The sequence below is a fragment of the Falco punctatus genome (assembly GCF_963210335.1).
Source record: "Falco punctatus genome assembly, chromosome: 8".
NCBI classification, from domain to species: domain Eukaryota; kingdom Metazoa; phylum Chordata; class Aves; order Falconiformes; family Falconidae; genus Falco; species Falco punctatus.
In genome coordinates, this window is record NC_137588.1 from 32,079,888 (window position 1) to 32,098,578 (window position 18,691).

Below are 18,691 nucleotides of genomic sequence, written 5' to 3' on the forward strand. Positions count from 1 at the left end.
CTTTGCCTCAGTCTTTAACAGTAAGACCAGCTTCCCTCTGGGTACTCAGCCCCTGAGCTGGAAGACCGGAATGAGGAGGAGCAGAATGAAGTCCCCACGGTCCAGAAGAAAATGGTCAGTGACCTGCTGCTCCACTTAGACATGCACAAGTCTGTGGGGCTGGATGAGATCCACCCGTACTGAGGGAGCCAGCGGAGGACCTCACCAAGCCATTCTCCATCATTTATCAATAGTCCTGGCAAACTGGAGAGGTTCTAGAATGCTGGAAGTTAGTCACTGTGACACGTGTCTACAAGAAGGGCAGGAATAAGGATCTGGGTAACTACAGGCCTGTCAGCCTGACCTCGGTGCCAGGGAAGGTTATGGAGCAGATCATCCTGAATTCATCACATGGCACATACAGGACAACCCAGGCATCAGGCCCAGCCAGCATGGGTTTATGAAAGGCAGGTCCTGCTTGATGAACCTGATCTCCTTCCCTGACAGGGTGACCTGCCTAGTGGATGAGGGAAAGGCTGTGGATGTTGCCTACCTGGACCTTAGTAAAGCCTGTGACACCATCTCCCACAGCATTCACCCAGGGAAACTGGCTGCTCCTGGCTTGGGCGGGGGTGCTCTGTGCTGGGTTAAAGCTGGCTGGGCGGCCGAGCCCAGGGTGGTGGGGAATGGAGTCACATCCCGCTGGTGGCCGGGCACACGTGGTGCTGCCCAGGGCTCAGTGGTGGGGCCGGTCCTGGTTAATGTCTTCATCGATGATCTGGGCAAGGGGATCGAGTGCTCCCTCCATCAGTTTGCAGGTGACACCAGGATGGGGGGTGTTGATGTGCAGAGGGCAGGAGGCTCTGCAGAGGATCGGGACAGGCTGGACCGATGGGCCCAGGTCAGTTGTATGAGGTTCAACAGGGCTCAGTGCCGGGTCCTGCCCGTGGGTCACAGCAACCCCCCGCAGCGCTACGGGCTGGGGGCAGGGGGCTGGGAAGTGCCTGGAGGAAAAGGGCCTGGGGGTGCTGGTCGACAGCCGGCTGAACGTGAGCCAGCAGTGTGCCCAGGTGGCCAAGGCGGCCAAAGCATCCTGGCTTGTATCTGAAACAGTGTGGCCAGCAGGACCAGGGCAGTGACTGTCCCCCTGTACTGGGCACTGCTGAGGCCCCACCTCGAATCCTGGGTTCAGTTTTGGGCCCCTCGCTACAGCAGGGACATGGAGGTGCTGGAGTGTGTCCAGAGACGGGCAACGGAGCTGGGGAAGGGTCTGGAGCACAAGTCTGGAGCAGCTGAGGGAACTGGGGTGGTGTAGCCTGGACAAAAGGAGAGTGAGGGGAGACCTTATTGGTCTCTACAGCTCCCTGAAAGGAGGCTGTAGGCAGGGGGGGGTCGGTCTCTTCTCCCAAGTATCAAGCAATAGGGCAAGAGGAAATGGCCTCCAGTTGTACCAGGGGAGGTTTAGATTGGAGATTAGGAAAAGTGTCTTCACTGAAAGTGTGGTCAGGCATTGGAACAGGCTGCCCAGGGAGGTGGTGGAATCACCATCCCTGGAGGTGTTTAAAAAACTTATAGATACGGTGCTTAGGGTCATGGTTTAGTGATGGACTTGGCAGTCCTGCATGAACAGTTAGACTTGATGATATTAAAGGTCTTTTCCAACCTAACTGACTCTATGATTTTATGATTCTATGAATTTCAGATACCTTCCCTAATTCTTGTAGATCCTTGTACAGTCCATAAAATATTGAAAATACTGACACTGCAAGAGTATTTCATCATCTAATCTCAACATGCTGTTTAGATATGCTTCTCCCAGAAAAGCAGTAGGGTGACAGGAAAAAAAACCCAAAATTCCTTTAAGCACAAAACAACCCTACATATTGAATAGATACTGTTTCTATTTAGGGTGCCTTTAGGTGCCGTAGTGAGATATAACTGCTGGCTTTCAGGGCCTGTGAGACAACCTGAGTTAAAACTGTCAGTTATTTTTTTTCAATGCAGTCTTTGAAAACTGTTTCTACCAATGATTCTTTATTTTGTAAACATAGTTGTCTGGTTATTAGATCCAGGGCATAAGCCTTCCTGGGGCAACACTGCTTTCTCAGCTGGCAACCTTCCTTGTTCTCAGGAAAGATGCCGAAGCTTGGCTTTGTGGAACTAAAACTTCATTCTTGTGCCAAAGGGGTGTTCTTCCAGTTCCTCTGTGGAGTTTTGCAGATCAAAACTTCTTAAATCATGTCTTACAAAGTGTAAAGGGCCACGTATTTCTGGTAAACTGCACCTTCTTCAAGAATGTGTATCAGACTCCAGTGTAATCCTGCGGTGATATGCCCTCTTTATAACATGAAGTGTGCAGATTGGTTCCCTGGAAAGGGAAGGACTGTTTACTTATCTAATATTAAGCAAGTGCTTAGTGGTTTGTTTAATAGAGATCGCACATATATACCAATTAAAACAGAATAGGGAGGAAAGGGTAAGTTTGCCACGCTCCAGGTGAAACCTTTGTTGAGTGTAGTCTTTCTGCTGAACAAAAAGAAGGATATCCCTTGTCTTCCCCCTTGCAACAAAAATAAATTAATCTCGCAACATTAAAAATAATATCTCAGCAGAGGTTTGAAAAGTCTAGATCTTTGCCAAACATGCCTTTGAGCATTCTAATTTAGAAGAAAATAGCTCTGGTGGCATTCAAAGTCAAGTCCTTGCAGAGATGTACTCTTTAGTAGTGATGGAAGAATTCAGTGACACTTAAGCTGACCACACTAAGCTAAAATGTTAGCTTGCTGTTTTTGTGTGCACGTACATGTGCCTCTGTGTGTCCTTCCATACTTATTAATATTGGATGTGATGTGTGATATTTGATGGCACTTAAAACATTATTTATTATATGTTTCACTGGCATTGCATTGAATAATGGTTGGGATCACACCAGAGTTAATTACTGTGATTGTGGTAATATTAATATTATCTTATTGATATATGACTACACTTCTGATTGAGGTAAACCATCGATATGATAAAATATACCATAGGTAACTTTTTTTTTTTTTTTAAATTTAAAATAAGCACTCAGTGTGAAATAGCACAAAGAAGAATTCTTTTATCTAATGTGTTTCCAGCTATTGATTCTAATCTTGCTTATTTATTAGTTTGAAGGTCTAAGGTAGCTTTTAAACAATTTATTTGGGGTTTCAGTATTTGATGTAATGTGTGTCACTATTTTAAATTCAAATAATAAGTTCATCTCAGTTTCTATGTGAATCCTGAGGGAAAATCATAAATAAAAGATAATGATACATGGAAAAGTATCTGGTTCTTGGCGATGGTTAGTGAGGATGCTGTGTCGTATCCACTTGTCATTCCTGGGAACTGTTTATTTCTCATTCATGCTGAAAAATCCCTTATGCTTTTATAATTCACTGACATCATGGAATTAGTAGAGGTGTAAAGTAGTAATTAGTATCAGCATGGTGTTTATTATATATGGCCTCTTAGCCTTGTGAAATGGGAGCACACTTCACATTTACCAAATCTGTGGATTTTCCTGAACTCAGCTAAACTTCAAATCATAGAATCTTAGAATAGTTTGGGTTGTCAGGGACCTTTAAAGGCCATCTAGTCCAACCCCCCCTGCAATGAGCAGGGACACCTTCAACTACATCTGGTTGCTCAGAGCCCCATCCAACCTGACCTTGAATGTTCCCAGGGATGGGGCATCTACCATCTCTCTGGGCAGCCCGTGCCAGTGTTTCACCACCCTCATTGTAAAGTATTTCTTCCTTATACCTAGTCTGAATCTACGCTCTTTTAATTTAAAACCATTGCCTCTTATCCTATCGCTACAGGCCCTACTAAAAAGTCTGTCCCAATCTTTCTTATAAGCCCCATTTAAGTATTGAAAGGACACAATAAAGTCTCCCTGGAAAATGTCAGTGGGGAAAGTAACAATGGATCAGTAAATACAGATGCTGAGCCAGAAAATACCTGAAGAAAAATAATTTAAATCATTGTGAATGAACCGTGGTCTGACAATGGGAAGTGAGAGGCATTAAGGACCTTTCAGCCCCATGTATCAGCTGGAAAGGTATATTTTCCAGGAGCTGGGAGAGAGGTTTTCTATGCAGTGCTTGTCACCTGATGCATAGGTGACATTCCTTATCACTCTGGTTCCTAGACTGTGGTTGCAAATAGATGCAGTTCTGATAATAGTAGTAATTTTGTTGAAATTGTCAAGTGGTTGATACTTGGACACACACTCACACATGCTTGCACTCACAAACTTACCTGAGACCCTCATTTATTGAACTACTTAAACAGATTTGATTCATTCATTTAAAGGTAGGCATGTTCTTACGTGTTTGTTGAAAGATGAATGTAACAAGCTCACACCTCAGGAAGGACAGTGCAAGGAGAACTGGGGCAAAATTATGACAAGAAAAACTCAGGATGAATTGCCATATTTAAGGGAAGAACAGTCTGCAGAAGGTGGTGATGGAAACGTCATTAACCTGGATATTTTTTTAAAAGGTTGGAAGTTTCCATTCTAGTGTATGGTAGGGAGCAACCCTGTGCCGACTGATAAAGCGAGTGGCTGCAGGACCTCAGAGGGATGTTCTGCCTTTAACTTCTGTAACTGTAATTCCTGGTAAGTCTGTTTTGAATTAGAGCAATGGAGCACAAGTAAGAATACAGGTCTTGATTTCATTATGCGAAATTCAAATGGAATAAACCACATCTTACATTAGATCATCATATGCACTTAGCCTTTGCCCTGCTTATAGGGAGGAGGAATTTGTCAAAGATGGATGCTTCCTTAAACCCCAGATTTATTTATCAAAGAAATGCTTCATTGTGGTCACTCATTTTAGCTTTAGAATATCAAGTTACTGAAGATGTAATTCTCCACAAAAGCCTGACTGTGAGATTACTTAACCTAAACAAAAACCGAGCAGATTTTAACAAAGTAGCTTGAGTAAAGAGTCTGATAACAGTAACTGAGCTTCATAAATCAGGATAACAGTAGTTTATAAGTATTGGGAAGAAATGCAGAATCAGCTCCATAATTATCATTTTGTGAATGTGAATCATGCTGTAGTTTCTACGGGGAGGAATAATACCCACTGTCAATGTGCAAAACATGGATACGAGACATCCAGAGTTGAATTTTCAGCCCTTTGCCATTTTTTGTCTCTTCCTGTAATCTTGACTAAATGTCTGGGAGGCTAACCCAGTTCTCACTGAAGTCAGTAAGACCCTTTTTACTGTCTTCAGTGAGAGATAGATCAGACTTTGAACTTTGTCTTAGCATCCCATCTTCACAGCAGGAGTAATAATACTGAGTTTTCATCTTTGGTGTTGAGGAGTCAAGTCATGACTCTAAAGAACATAAAGGAGATACCACATCAGAGAAAACCTAATAAGTCTCCTAAACTTCAGCCTGCAGGCGTAAGGCAGGATTCACATCACTAGTCTTTAGTAAAGAAGATCAGATCTAAGCTAGTCATCTAAGTTCTCTCTCTAGTCAGTACTTACTGGCCTCTAGAGATGCTATCTCTTCTGTGCCTTTTACATGGTAAGACTTAGGTGACAAAGCTCTCTGAATTAATATGAGGAACCTTTGCTTGCAGCTGCCTTTCACAGCCCCAGAACTTGATTAACACAGAGTAAGGCAGACCAGTGCTGCATCATTCCCCTTCAGCATATCTAGACGTCTGCTTAGGAGGTGCAGTGTCTAGGGTATGCAGTTTGTGTTTAATGCAGTAATGTGTCTGATCACCTGCTCTGTTCCCCTACCTCATGTTTCACCTGATGTATACAGCTAAGCATCTTTCACTGGCTGATCGGCAGAGTTCACAACATGCTGGAGATCTTGGAGACAGTTACTATGAAAATCTCTCAAATATGATAAACAGTTGTCAAACACCGTGCAAGGGCAGATTGTTCAGGAAAAAAATTGGCCAGATTTAGGGCACAAACTCTGCCCTGGATTGCCATTAGACATGGCTATTTTCCATGTAATCTGCCTAGAAACATGCAGCAATAAACTATGTACAAGTGAAGCTGGTAGTAGAGGAAAAATGACAGAATCAGTTCCTGAAAATACACTTGAGTTGAAACCAAAACTGCTGCACTAAATTGATTGATGCATTAAAAATGTGGGGAAGGGTCAGTAAAAACACAAATATATATGATTGGTGTTTCCTGGGTTTTGGTTGTTTGGTGTTTTTCCCCTAATTTGAAAAGGATGTTAAGGTACTTGAATGCATCCAGACAAGGGCAGCCAAGCCGGTGCCAGGGCTGGAGGACATGTCCTGCGAGGAGCGGCTGAGGGCTCCGGGTCTGTCTCGTTTGGAGAAAAGGCGGCCGAGGGGCGGCCTCACGGCTCTCTGCAGCTCCCTGCGGAGGGGAGGTGGGGAGGGAGACGCTGATCTCTCCTGCCTGGGATCCAGGGACAGGACACGGGGAAATGGTTCAAAGCTGAGCCAGGGGAGGGTTAATCTGCACATTAGAAAGGGTGGTCAGACACAGGCACAGGCTTCCCAGAGGGGTGGTCGATGCCCCAAGCCTGTCGGTGTTTAAGAGGTGTTTGGGCAATGCCCTTAACAATGTGTGTTAACTTCTGGTCAGCCCTGAAGTGGTCGGGCAGCTGGACTAGGTGATGGTTGTAGGTCCCTTCCAACTGAAATAGTCTATTGCATTCCATTTCTAATTTTTTTCTAAATGACAAAGGTATTCGACTTCTTTAGATTGCAATACATATCATAAGAAAGGCAAAGATTTGGCCTCTAAACTTGTATCGGCCCAAGAATTAACTGATACATTATTCAGTGTTTTTGCATTTAATTTTGCTTTATTTTTAATTAGGAAAAAGTACTCTCAAAGCAGAATTGGGGCCCTTTGGTTAGTTTGTACTGAGCACTGCAGTGCTATTGTCTGTGTAGCAAATAAGGCCAAGCACGAACCGCAGGCAGCCAGTGCTCTCTGATGTTGAGAATCAGTGCAGCTCCTACCCTGGATTAAATTTGGAGAGAACAGTTGATGAAACACTTCTCTGGCACTAAAATTATGGACAAAATAGTATTTGTTTCAACTTTAAGGAAATATATTAGGCAGTTTGCTAAAAGAGCTGTGTTTGGATAGCGCATTTCCAATGCAGCGATGGCTTCATGTGTGTTAACCTGGAGACACGGTGGAATCCTGGCTGAGCCATCTACCTGGGTCAGAGGTGGAAATGGATCCTAACATTTTGGCCCTTGATGGTCTGAAATGCAAAGGAAAGCACAGTAAGTGTAACAGTCAAATTTCACATCAGCTTTTTCATAAACCATTTTTTTCAACTTGCTACAGAATATCAAACTCTTAAGAACTAATGAACGAAAGTTACAGGAAATGCTGTTGGTGTATATTTCCATGGGATAAGACAACAATCACCTGCCTTCTGATCTGTGGTAGGGATTATTGTATAGGTTTTGTTAGTCTATTTATTTTCTATAATTGTGTTTCTTTTTTGTTATTCGCAAGAAACAGAAGATATATGAAAGCCTTCTGGTTCTGTCTAAAATGAACTCTGAGAGCATCTATTACAGCCATTTCCAGTCTGAAACCTGAAGGGTACAGTTTCATTTTCTTCTGTTTGCAAATTTCATGATTGAAATAGGTGATTATGCAAAGATTAATATAGAAAGATCATTAAGGGATTTGAGATGGTGGTTGGTTTTGTGCTTGAAATGGTGCAGAAGTATGTAATGCCAGTTAGCAGATCACTAAGAATTTCAAGGATTTGCATGAGGTTTCTCCCAGGGGTTAATGCAATGTTAGGAAGGAATGCCATACAACCCTAAAATTTCAGAGACCATATCATTGTATAACTCAGATTATTTTTCTGTGGAATACATGCTATTGTAGTTTGACAGGAACAAATTTCCACAGATACAGAGGAGAGATTCTTCATGGGATCTCCCTTTGGAGGGTTTAGCCATTTTTGGTGTCACTTTTCTCAGGATGCCACTTCCATGCACCTGCAGTTTGCAGAAAAGGGGACAGCTATGATTGTCCTTGTAGGAGAAAAAATTTCCTTCTGTGGTTACATTAGCTCTTACCTTCTTCCAAAGTTTTGAATCCTGATACCAGTTTGGAGATGTACCTAGACCCTGTGCTTCTGGTAGATCCTGCCAGATCTCAGAAGGACTGGGAATCTGAGGTAACCTCTTCTGGCTGGGGTAGTAGGACAAGGAGGCACTATATGCTTCTCTTCATCGTGAGACTTTATTCTCTTTTGTATTCCCACCCATTCCTGATCCAGGGTTATGTCACACCAAAAAAGTACGAAGTGCTTCAAACAAATGAAATAAGGGTCTGTAATCTGAAGAGCTTACTAAGAAGAGAGTGAGCTCAGGATGAAAATGTGTGACGCATGCAAGCAGTGCAGCATTACAGTACCAACCAGGATGAAGCTCTCAGGTTCAACATATCTTTAGTTCAGCACTTGTAGAGAAATAGATGTGCCTCAAAATATTTGATATATGTAACAACTTCTGATATGATTTATATGCACTTTAATCAAATGAACAGAACAAAAGCAGAACAGGCCCTCACCAAATAACTAACCTCTAGCTTATTTGGCCTGTGCTGTGTTTATATCTCATGAGACAGTAGATGACAATTCTTTCATGAATACGTCAAACTCTGGAGTTCAAGGCAAGTGTGGTTAACTCTCAAATGTGATTACTTACATGAAATGTATCTAAATCTCTTAAATCTGCAACAGTGAGCTGGAAGTCTCTCAGCACCAGGCATTCCTTCTGTAATGGCAGGGATAAAGCCATTAGTGTTTTTCCAATCATAAACAGCACCTGTTTTTAAAACACAGACCCTTAGCTGCGAGCTCAGCGGACAAACATAGAAAAGGAGCTGAACTTCACCATACTTAAAATGTGCTGTGTTCAGGCTTCTTGTGCATGACACATTTATGCAAACATGTCCAAGATTAGGTGGGAATGGTTCAGGAAAGTATAACAGTATGCTGATGGTTTCTGGCACAGCCCAGGGGAAACACTGTATGTGCCTCCTTCCACATTCCCCTTTGCCTTTGAGAACCTTGTGCAATACAAAAGGGACTGCTGCAGGACCACTGCATCCTTTACTGTCTGTGCAGTGTGGCCAGAACCTCTGTTGAGGCCAGCCCACATGAATTTTTTACCCGGTCTAGGGCTCAGCTTACACCCTTTTCACCATGCAGTATATTTGTATCTGATCGTTGTATTGGTAAGCTCGCCTCGTCTAGGTGGAATTAGGTACAGCACGTGTTGGACTCAGTAAACTTGTAATGGTTTTCAGCAGAGATGAACATAAGCGTGTTAGGGACAAAGGCAGTAAAGCTGTATTCATACTGTATTTCAAGGTGTTTGTGTCCCAAATCTGTGCCATAAGCAGAGAGCAAATGCATTTGAAAATATACTAAATGTTATAAATAAAAGCAGAGAACAGCTGTCTCCGCAGGGAGCTGCACTGGTGTTTGAGCTGTTGTAGTGGTAATGTGTGAAAAACCCTAGAGTGGAGTAGACTTTGAAGAATAGTGCTAGCTTTGGCATTTGCTCCAAATACTATTGGAAGAGGATCATTCAGAAAGGATGCTGTTAAGTGAAATTGGACCCTAATTCAGATCATATTAAATGGAACATTTTTTACAAATTCTCAGCTAAAGAGGTTTCCAAAAAATGATTATTAAAACATAACATTTGCCGCTGTTAACAACCTAACCATTATAGCAGCGGCCTGAAAGTGAGGGAATAAAAATTTACTGTTGGTAACAAAACTGTCTAGAATATGTTCTTCACAGTCCAAAAGGAGAAATGCAAATACTGTGTATTTATAGTCAACCCTCAGAAACTGGGAAAATGAACAGTGAATGAGCTGGTTTCTTTCTGCTTTTTATAACTGGGAATATTTTCCCCCATTAAACACTTGGAGGCCAGTGAGAAAATTGAATATTTTCTCAAGCAACAGCTATTGACTGCAGCAGGGTATTATCTAAGAACAACATAACTTGATTCATGTCTTTTATGTTTGACAGTGTTTCTTTAATGCTCAGAAGTACATGTGTGTCCACAGTGTTCAAAGATGTGTATGCATCGAGTTAATGTATTTTTAAACTGAGAAGGATTCTCAGCAGGATTTTGAAAAGGATAGTGCTACAATTCTGGTTCTGTTGATGCAGAGGTTAAAATTCCCAGTGGGAGAAGTCAGGCCAAAACCAAACATTTCTAAAGATCTCACCCGGTATTGGAAACACCCTTAAGCTGATATCTTTGTCTGTTCTTATTTTTGTTAAGTGTTAAACACCACAGAGCTGTTGGCGTCAGCTTCAGTGAAGAAAGCTTTTCTATGACAGCAAGGGCTGGCTATGTTCAGTTAGCTAAACACAGCTGACAGAACCATTGCTCCATGGCTATGGAGAAGATGGCTGCACTCCCTTTCCATTTCTGCTGTTATTTATAGGACTTTCTCATGTATTAGTTCAGTGCTGTTTTCCAGCAATGTGGAAGAGGGCAAGAAAGGATAAACAGGTAGTTTGAAAGTTGAGGTAATTCACCTTTGTTCCTCCACAGTCTGGCATGTATTGGGTACGTGGCTTCACTTCTGCATTCTTCAGTTCCCTCTCTTTAAACTAGAGGTAATACTTCTCATATCGCAAGGGCTGTGGCTATGGGGTAAATCTATTCAGGATGGTGAAGTGTTCAAATTCTTATGTACTGGAGGGCAGGTACGTGCCTTGGACAAACTGGAAATTATACCCCTCCAAAACAATCTGAGCATTACATACTGAGCTGCAAGCTAATCAGATAGAATTACTCCATTTAGAAATACGATGCAGAATAGTAGATGAGAAGAAAAAACATAGAAGGAACTTGAAGACAGTCTTCTCAAGTTATCTCACAAATGCCAGTGAAAGGAAAATGGTTTTTGAGGCTGAGATGTCTCTGGCTAACGTAATTACATGCTATAACGTGAAAGCCATTGGGAAGCCTTTGCAACGAGCCAGTAGCCGACTGTCACATGAGGCACCATAGGCTTCTGAGGTGGTTAGTCCCACTTGCTTCATTACATTATCTTTGAGAAATTCCAGGCAACTTGGAAATAAACAAGTTCACAGTCCTGCTGCTGTGCCTGGCAGGTTTGGGCTGGGGTAGTGTGTTCCAAATAAGAAATTATTTCATGTGTACTCAGGTATTAGTCTTAAGTGGCTTTATACATTCTCCTTTCACAGAGGGCAGTGCTAGTAGGAATTATTACTTTTGTTTTAAAATTCTGGTAATCACTTTTTCTCATACTTTTGAAAGTATAAACATCCTATTTCAGGGGTTTACTTGCCACAGTTGTATTACTCATACTCCATTTCTTGCTTTGATTGCTGGTAGAATACGTACACCAATGCAGACAAGCTTTTGGAGGCTGCAGAACAGTTGGCTCAGACTGGGGAATGTGACCCTGAAGAGATCTATAAAGCAGCCCGGCATCTGGAAGTACGGATTCAGGACTTTGTCCGGAGGGTGGAACAGAGGAAGCTTCTCTTGGACATGTCAGTCTCCTTCCATACCCACACCAAAGAGGTAAGATGTGCATGAAGGAATTTTTCTGTGTATTGCAGACTGCTGCAAGAGGCTGACTGAAAACTCAGACGACAGAGAAAAGGTGTCTTCACCATGCAGGGCTGATACCAGTTCGTTTGATGCATATGATGAACCGTTGTAAAGAGAAAGTAAAATGTGAATGAAATATATGAATGATATAGTACACTAAAATACAGGAACAACATATCTTAACATATTAAGCAGTGCTAAATTCACAACTAGAATGTCTTGTTAAAAACAAGAATTCTCTTGTAAGAACACGAGTTGATATTAACGCATTAGGTATAAACATGCTAGCAGTGTGATATGCATCCTCAGAGGGTTTCCAGTTGAATGTAATGCTAATTAATGTATCCATTATTATTAAGTGTTACTGGATTTTTTTTTGCATTGTTACATTGTTTAATGAGGGCAGACTTCACTTTTCAAAATTACTGTTAAAGAGCAAAAAGCCACATACTGATACCATGAATCAGTGAGGACCTGAAGAAATGCTGTTTAGTGTAATTGAAAAATATCCAGAGATAAGGCTGCCTTGCCAGAGATACAGAGATACAGTGGACAGGACATCAAATGGGAGGCCACTGGGGACATAATTAAAGCATACTTCACATTTTTCTGCAGACCAAAGGCCATTCACTCATGAGCGACTTTTAAAGATAGGGTTTCTGCTGAGAGACATGGAATTAGTCAGAATGGTTGTTTTCATGCTCTGCAGCATCTGTTTGCAAAGGCACACTTGATCAGAAAGATGCTCTTAGAAGCTGAAAGCTTTGCCTGTGTTCATGGTTTTACATGTTACGAACAAGTTGTGTATAGCAGGCTTCAGCATGTTGGGGAGCCTCCTTAAACAGAAGTTGTGTGCACACGTTCATATATATGTATGTATATATATACACACACACACACACATCTATATAGAAGATGGAGTTACAGTGTGGCCATTATAGCTGCTGATACATTAATATTTTTCTTTTACATTCTGCTTCAGCAATACACTAAAATGTGTTTACTTTAAGCTTGTGAGTAGTACTATTGTTTCCAGTGTAGCTCAAATGCTTGCAGAAATGCTGGTTTGCCACAGGGGAAACTTAATTGGTTATTTCCTCAGGCAAAATTATTTCATAACAGTTTCCTACTGTGATTAACCTCGCTTCACCTATGCAGGTGGTGACTAGTAACACAAAGATAGGGATGACTCGAGGAAGTTATCAGCAAAATATGTTTTCTATCGTCTAATTTCTTCTAATGATTACTGGTACTGTGTAGCTTAATTTGGGTTTGAGAACTAAAGCTTCCCTGTATTAAATGTTTTGGATTGCAGTGCACTATACTCACTTCTACCCTTCTTTAACAAGAAGGGAATTTGCCTGCTCCACTCACCTGGTTTTAATGAGCCCTGTTTTGGTATCTAGAAATGGAGAAATATAAAAACGCACATTTTTTTAACTATTACAAAAACCAGTCTTTTGTGACAGCTGTTTACTAGATATTGACAGTACACCCTAAATCTCTGCCTCATTGAGGTTGACCCATGAGACAGGTTGGTGTTGTGATGCCTTTTTTGAAAGCTCAGTACTTGCTGTCAGTTTTAGGGAGACCTAGAATGGACAGACTCCGGGTGCCTCTCTCTGTCTCTAGAGGGGAATTGAGGCAGCTGTAGCGTTAAACTGGGATATCAGCAAAGTCAGGTGAACCCAGGAATCCACCTTCATCAGAATAAATGACAGCCATTGGGTTGGGTGCAAAGAGGCCGCTGAAGTTATAGCAGTCTCCAGCAGGTGCCCAGTGTCAGAGGATGCACAGTAGCTCTGCAGGAGAAAGGAAGCTTTCACTCACTTCTGTGTTAATTCACTCCTGTGGGGGACAAATGCTCTGATTTTCTGCAGGTTCACTGAATTTCATTGTGTGTCAGCACCTGCCTCCTTCAGTGACACGTTTCTGCACTGGTGGGAGTCACACAGCCCAAATACCTCATTTTCTGCCAATAATAATAAGTGAGGAAATTATTGCTGGTTTAGTATTTGTCTGCCAGCTGAGGAGATCCCCACAGACACAGTGAAGTAACCAAAGACTGCCAGGGGGGAACTGGTGCAAAGGGCAAAGTATTACAAGAGAGCATCAGATCTGTATTTGCCTTTTTATGCTATAAATAAATTGGCTCAAGTAGAAATGACTAATTGCTTGGCCTTGCTTAGCCCTTCACATATATTGTAAAATGGGGAGTTAAGCAATGTAATTGTCATTCTTCAACGTGAATATAAAAGAGATAGCTGGATTCCTCAAAATTGAAGAAATACAAATGTCCTCCCTTTGCCATCATGCCTATGATAGTATTATGTCCTTTCTGTGTTTCTTATCAGCTGATCTCAGTTGGTTCCTCTCTGGGCTCTGCCTAGGAAATGAGCTCAGCCTCAGTGTGACCTCCCAGCCTACAGAGCTGGGCTGGACCAAATGCAGGTTCTTGCTCTAGCCACTTGCCCACTTATCCAGGTCAGATCTGCACCATCCATGCTCATTCAATGAAACTGCTTAAAAATAAATTCACTGCATTTGCTGGGATTTCAGTTCCAAACAACAAAGATAACATTAGGTTCCAACTTTGAACTTAGGATTTGTCAAGCAAAATTCCCTTTGAGCCAGTAGCGTTTTAGCTAAGTTCAAAGAGTTCACAGTCAGATTTAAATTATAGCAGATGTCAAGGTAAAAACCCCTTTGGTTCAGCAGTGAAATACAGGCAGATCGGAGATCCATTGCTGCTGTTTTACCAGAAGACTTTCCAGTTACAGTGCTGACATACGCCTCCTTGATTTACCTTGCCCTTCCTACATGCCATGCTGTACCTGATGCTGGACTGGGCTATGCCCATCCCGACCCATCAGCTAGGAGTGCCTTTGGGCAAGGAGAAAGCAGTTTGGCTGGCATGTTGTTAACAAGTTTAACACCTGACATATTTTGCATTATTCTAGAAGGTGTTATTACTTACTTAATCATAACCATCATTATTGATTTCATCCTTTGTAGTTCTTAAAACCATTTTTTAAACTATTAGCAACTGTTTCTCTTATGTCCTTGGAAACAAGTAACACTTCCCTTCATGTTATCTTGGCAATAATGCAGGAAACTATGGCCCAGGTATATTTTTCATCTAAGTTTCCCAAATTCTCATTATTTCTTGATATATTAATCTACTGAGACAGAACTGGTAAAATGGAGAATTAAGTAGAAAGAATCAGTCTTACTGACATGGGTATTACGGAAATATTCTAAATATCTCTCTGCAACAAACGTATCGCTTCTGACAGTCTTCCTAGCACAGACGAATTGCATTTCAGGTGTGGTAATTCCTAAACATGGATGAGTACATTGATTGTGAACTTCTCCCTGTTTGACCTGTACTCTGCCTCCCTCTTCATCTCCATCTGTGACTGCTCAGATTCCCAGCGCATGGGAAACTTGTAACAGCTCCCATTTTTAAAAGTGACCTTGTCATAGAAATGTTTCCTTTTGTAATCTGCCTTGCTGGGATTTCTTCAAGACAATATATAGTGTTGAATTAGCAAGTCATTTAAATCCAGATATCTCATGAACAATGAAAGTTAAGAGTGGCTTTTCTATACTACAGCAGACTTGAATCACTGCTCATTTCATGTGAAAGCATTATAAGAGGATTCCTTCTGCTAAACTCTGACTTATACAGTTGAAGGAATATGAAAAAGACTGTCAATTAAGCATAACAACATTTTTTTTTTTTTTAACTGGCCTTATTTAGCAATACATGCAATAGGCTGAAATTATGACTTTCTGGTATGGTAAAAACATTTTAGAGGCATAAATTTAGAGCAGTCCCCTAAGTGATTGTTAGTGTCATAACTCATGAGTAATGTAGTTGTCCTATTGCCATGCCTAAAAGAGATGCATGTCTCACTGTCCTGCAGTATTCATTATGCTCTCTTAGTTTATAGTCAATATTTTCATACCCTTTTAGGCCAAGGCATTACCCTGGGAATCAAATTCAATTATCTGTATAGCAGGGTAAAATTATAAATTATTATCAGTGCTTTCAACAGAATTGTACCTGAATAATTTCTCTCAGGATTAAGTGTGATTGAATTCAGGTTTTTACTTCAGATCTGAATTAATTATTGGCAGGATTGTCAAATCTTGCAGTTTTATCACAAATCCTATGACAGTTGATGTTTTTCTGTGAGGTCTCAGCTGCTAGGATCAAATGATGATACAGGATTCTTGGCTATCATTTCATTTTGTTTAAAATAGAATAGCTTTTTAGCCTCCTGGAGAAGAGGTTGCAGATGTGATAAAATCACACCCGGAAGACTCAAAAACCTCAAGGCAAATAATAAAAGCATCTTGTAATTCATTGTCTGAATCTTAGTATTTTACATTGGTCTCACAGTTTTAAACTTATGGTTCTGAAGTGTGCTTTACAATTCAATTGTGTGTAGATACAAGAGTACAGTCACTATTTCCATATCATTAAAAACTTTTTAAATCCTCTTGCATAATTAAATGATGACTTAGCATCTTGTAAATGTCTTTACTTTCCATACCAATTTTCTTCTCTATTTAGCAATTATAGTTTTGCTTTGCCTGGCTTAAAGTGGCAGGAAATACTGGTACCAGCAGTTTCTGATACAGCTTCATTGCTGGGAGCTTAAACTACAAGGTAGAAAAGCCTGGGAATTACTTTTGTCAAGTAGGTGTTGAGGTGAGGCTGCACATAGATAGCTCTCTACATGCAAATAAATTCTTGACTTCATCGGCAGGATTTTAAGCTTTTAGGATTAATTTAGGTGTTTAAGAGCAAGCCTATGTACCTCAGTGTATTCTCCATGTAACTGACATAAAGGTTTGTTGCATTACTTGTTGTATTAGCTGATAATGCAGTTGCTAATTTAAGAACAAGGAACTTCACTGAATTTAGATCCATTTGCAATATATGGGTCTACAAAGCAGTTCTGCAGTTGCTTCATAGTTCTTTGGTGCATGAAAAGCATGTTTTCATACCACCCCTATTTTTCTCATTTTTCGTTGGTTTTCAGATCACCATTTTGGGTTGTGTTGACTCCAGTAAGAGAGTAGGAAAAAAGCAGGAGAAGCAGTAGTGTGGTTTCACGTCATGTGCCCTGTGCTTTGCTGGCTGTTGGTAGGTCAGAAGAGCATAGGACGAGGTGCTCAGTGCTTGCAGTTCCATGTGGAGCCTGCTAGGTCTACTTGGCCCACAGAATAGCGGGATTAGTATGCTTAGGAAATATTTAACGCTGAGAGAAATAAGCTGCCAATCTCTTAACAGGTTCTTTCTGAATATGTGCAAACTGGTACTTGGCAGGTCTTCTGAGTGACCAAATCTGGGCAAATTTTCACAGGGTTGGCATAATGTATATTCTTGACATCAGGGCTAAATCTTGCAAAATTTCAAACCCCTGCTTAAAAGTATTGAGGGTCTGGAGCATCTCATGTGAGCAGAAATAAGACTCCTTTTAAAACACAGGCAAAGTAACTCCTTTTCCCTTTCCTCTCATTCTGGACCTTTCACCTCAAAATTCATCAAGTTCAACCTTAAGCAGATACCTGGTATGGAAAGTTTCACTCTGAACAGTTTGTCTGATAAGGCCATGAGAAACCGAGAGCAAAGTCCTGGACCATTAAGTGTCAGGCAACTTCCTATGTAGACCTTAACTATTTGTGGTCAACAGGTCACACTGGTCACCCCACAGATATCATTGGGTACTCAAGTGAGTAATGGGAGTGGGTTTACCTTGCCAGTTAGGAACAGTAACAGTGTTCTATTGCAGGCACTACTAATATAATTTTATTTGATAACTAAGACCTGTGAAATTAGATTCTCTCTGCTTCGGTTGAATATCATGATTAGGAGATTGTTTCAGTGCAAGTCACTAATTTTGACAGGTCTTGGCCCTCACGTTGTGGCAGAGTTGCTGGGAAGCAGGAAGCTCAAGGGGCTAAGGTTGGCTGCAGTTGACTCTCATCAGAAGAGTTGACAGAATGTATCAGAGTTAATAATGGAGCAAACATGATAGTGGTTCTGGGATATATTGCATAATCCTGTCATTCATTGTAAATTGACCCAGGATTCAAAGTTAATGTTACTGAACTTAATTTGCTGTTTGATTTTAACTGTTAATAATGACATTTCAGAGGAATCACCCCTCAGATAATAGAGACTTGTGATGAAGGGGATAATCAGTTTAGCAATTCCACTTGCTGGCAACTTCTGGAAGTCCTGAAAAGGTCTTGTTCTCTGAACATGTCTCCCACAAAGTATTTGTCTTACGCACTTTGACACTACTCCTGTCCTGGACAGTGCTTTTGTTCCTTTTCTCGTATTACAGCCAGATTTAAAAAAACCAAAAAGCATAAAACACCAAAATGACCCAAACTGTCTCTCTGCACATAAAATATTCACTGACTGGCCATTTCAAATCTCACTACTTTTCAGGGTTAGAATGAAGCACTACGTGCCTTGTTCAAAATCTAGAAAATTTGTTCCTTCAATGGATAAAATTAACAGCTGAAATAGATAGAAAGCAGCATACAAAATCAGACTTTTGAAAAAATCTGTCCCCCCTCTCACTGCAGGGATGTGAAACATAAAAGCTTAAATTTATGCCTCTTAACAAATACGAATTGTTTTTGCTAGAAGCTGAATCAGTGTAGTTTGACGAGAAGGAATATTATAAGCAAAGAAATAACAAGACAAGGGGGTGGGAAAAATTGCATTTATAAGGGATTAAGTAAACACTGATTTAAAAAAAAAAACAACAACAACCAGTATTTGTTTTCTAAATATTCTGATAAACCCATCAGAGGTGGATTTGCAGACAGAGAGCAGAGGCTGTGGGAGAAGTGAACTGCCAGAGCTGCAAATGCAGATAACGCATGCAGTTCTTTACCTGGATGGCAGATTCCTTGGAGGAGACAGATACGTTGCCAGCTACTGTTATCATTCTGATGATTGGGTCTGTAGAGAGGGCTCTGCTGGTATAACAAGTGTTATTTTTGTGTGAGCTATGTAAAAAGTTCACTTTTGGTTATCAGCA

General features: G+C 41.1%; 1 protein-coding gene and 1 long non-coding RNA gene across 18 annotated transcripts in view; one reads left to right on the forward strand and one right to left on the reverse strand.

Annotated features, from left to right (window-relative positions):
- Window positions 1–4,357, reverse strand: part of LOC308068714 — a 292,607-nt gene extending 288,250 nt beyond the window's left edge. Inside the window, exon 1 of the long non-coding RNA XR_013930079.1 lies at window positions 3,799–4,357. This is a non-coding gene — a long non-coding RNA (uncharacterized lncRNA). The remainder of the gene's footprint in view (window positions 1–3,798) is intronic.
- KALRN (kalirin RhoGEF kinase) overlaps window positions 1–18,691 on the forward strand; it is a 546,232-nt gene that overhangs the window by 315,770 nt on the left and 211,771 nt on the right. For all 17 annotated transcript variants that reach the window (XR_013930070.1, XR_013930071.1, XR_013930072.1 and 14 more), the window contains exon 11: window positions 11,397–11,588. Coding sequence is in view for 10 of the 17 variants with exons in the window: in XM_080399718.1 (XP_080255844.1) it covers window positions 11,397–11,588 (192 nt within the window). In the remaining 7 variants the exon portion in view is untranslated. The remainder of the gene's footprint in view (window positions 1–11,396; window positions 11,589–18,691) is intronic.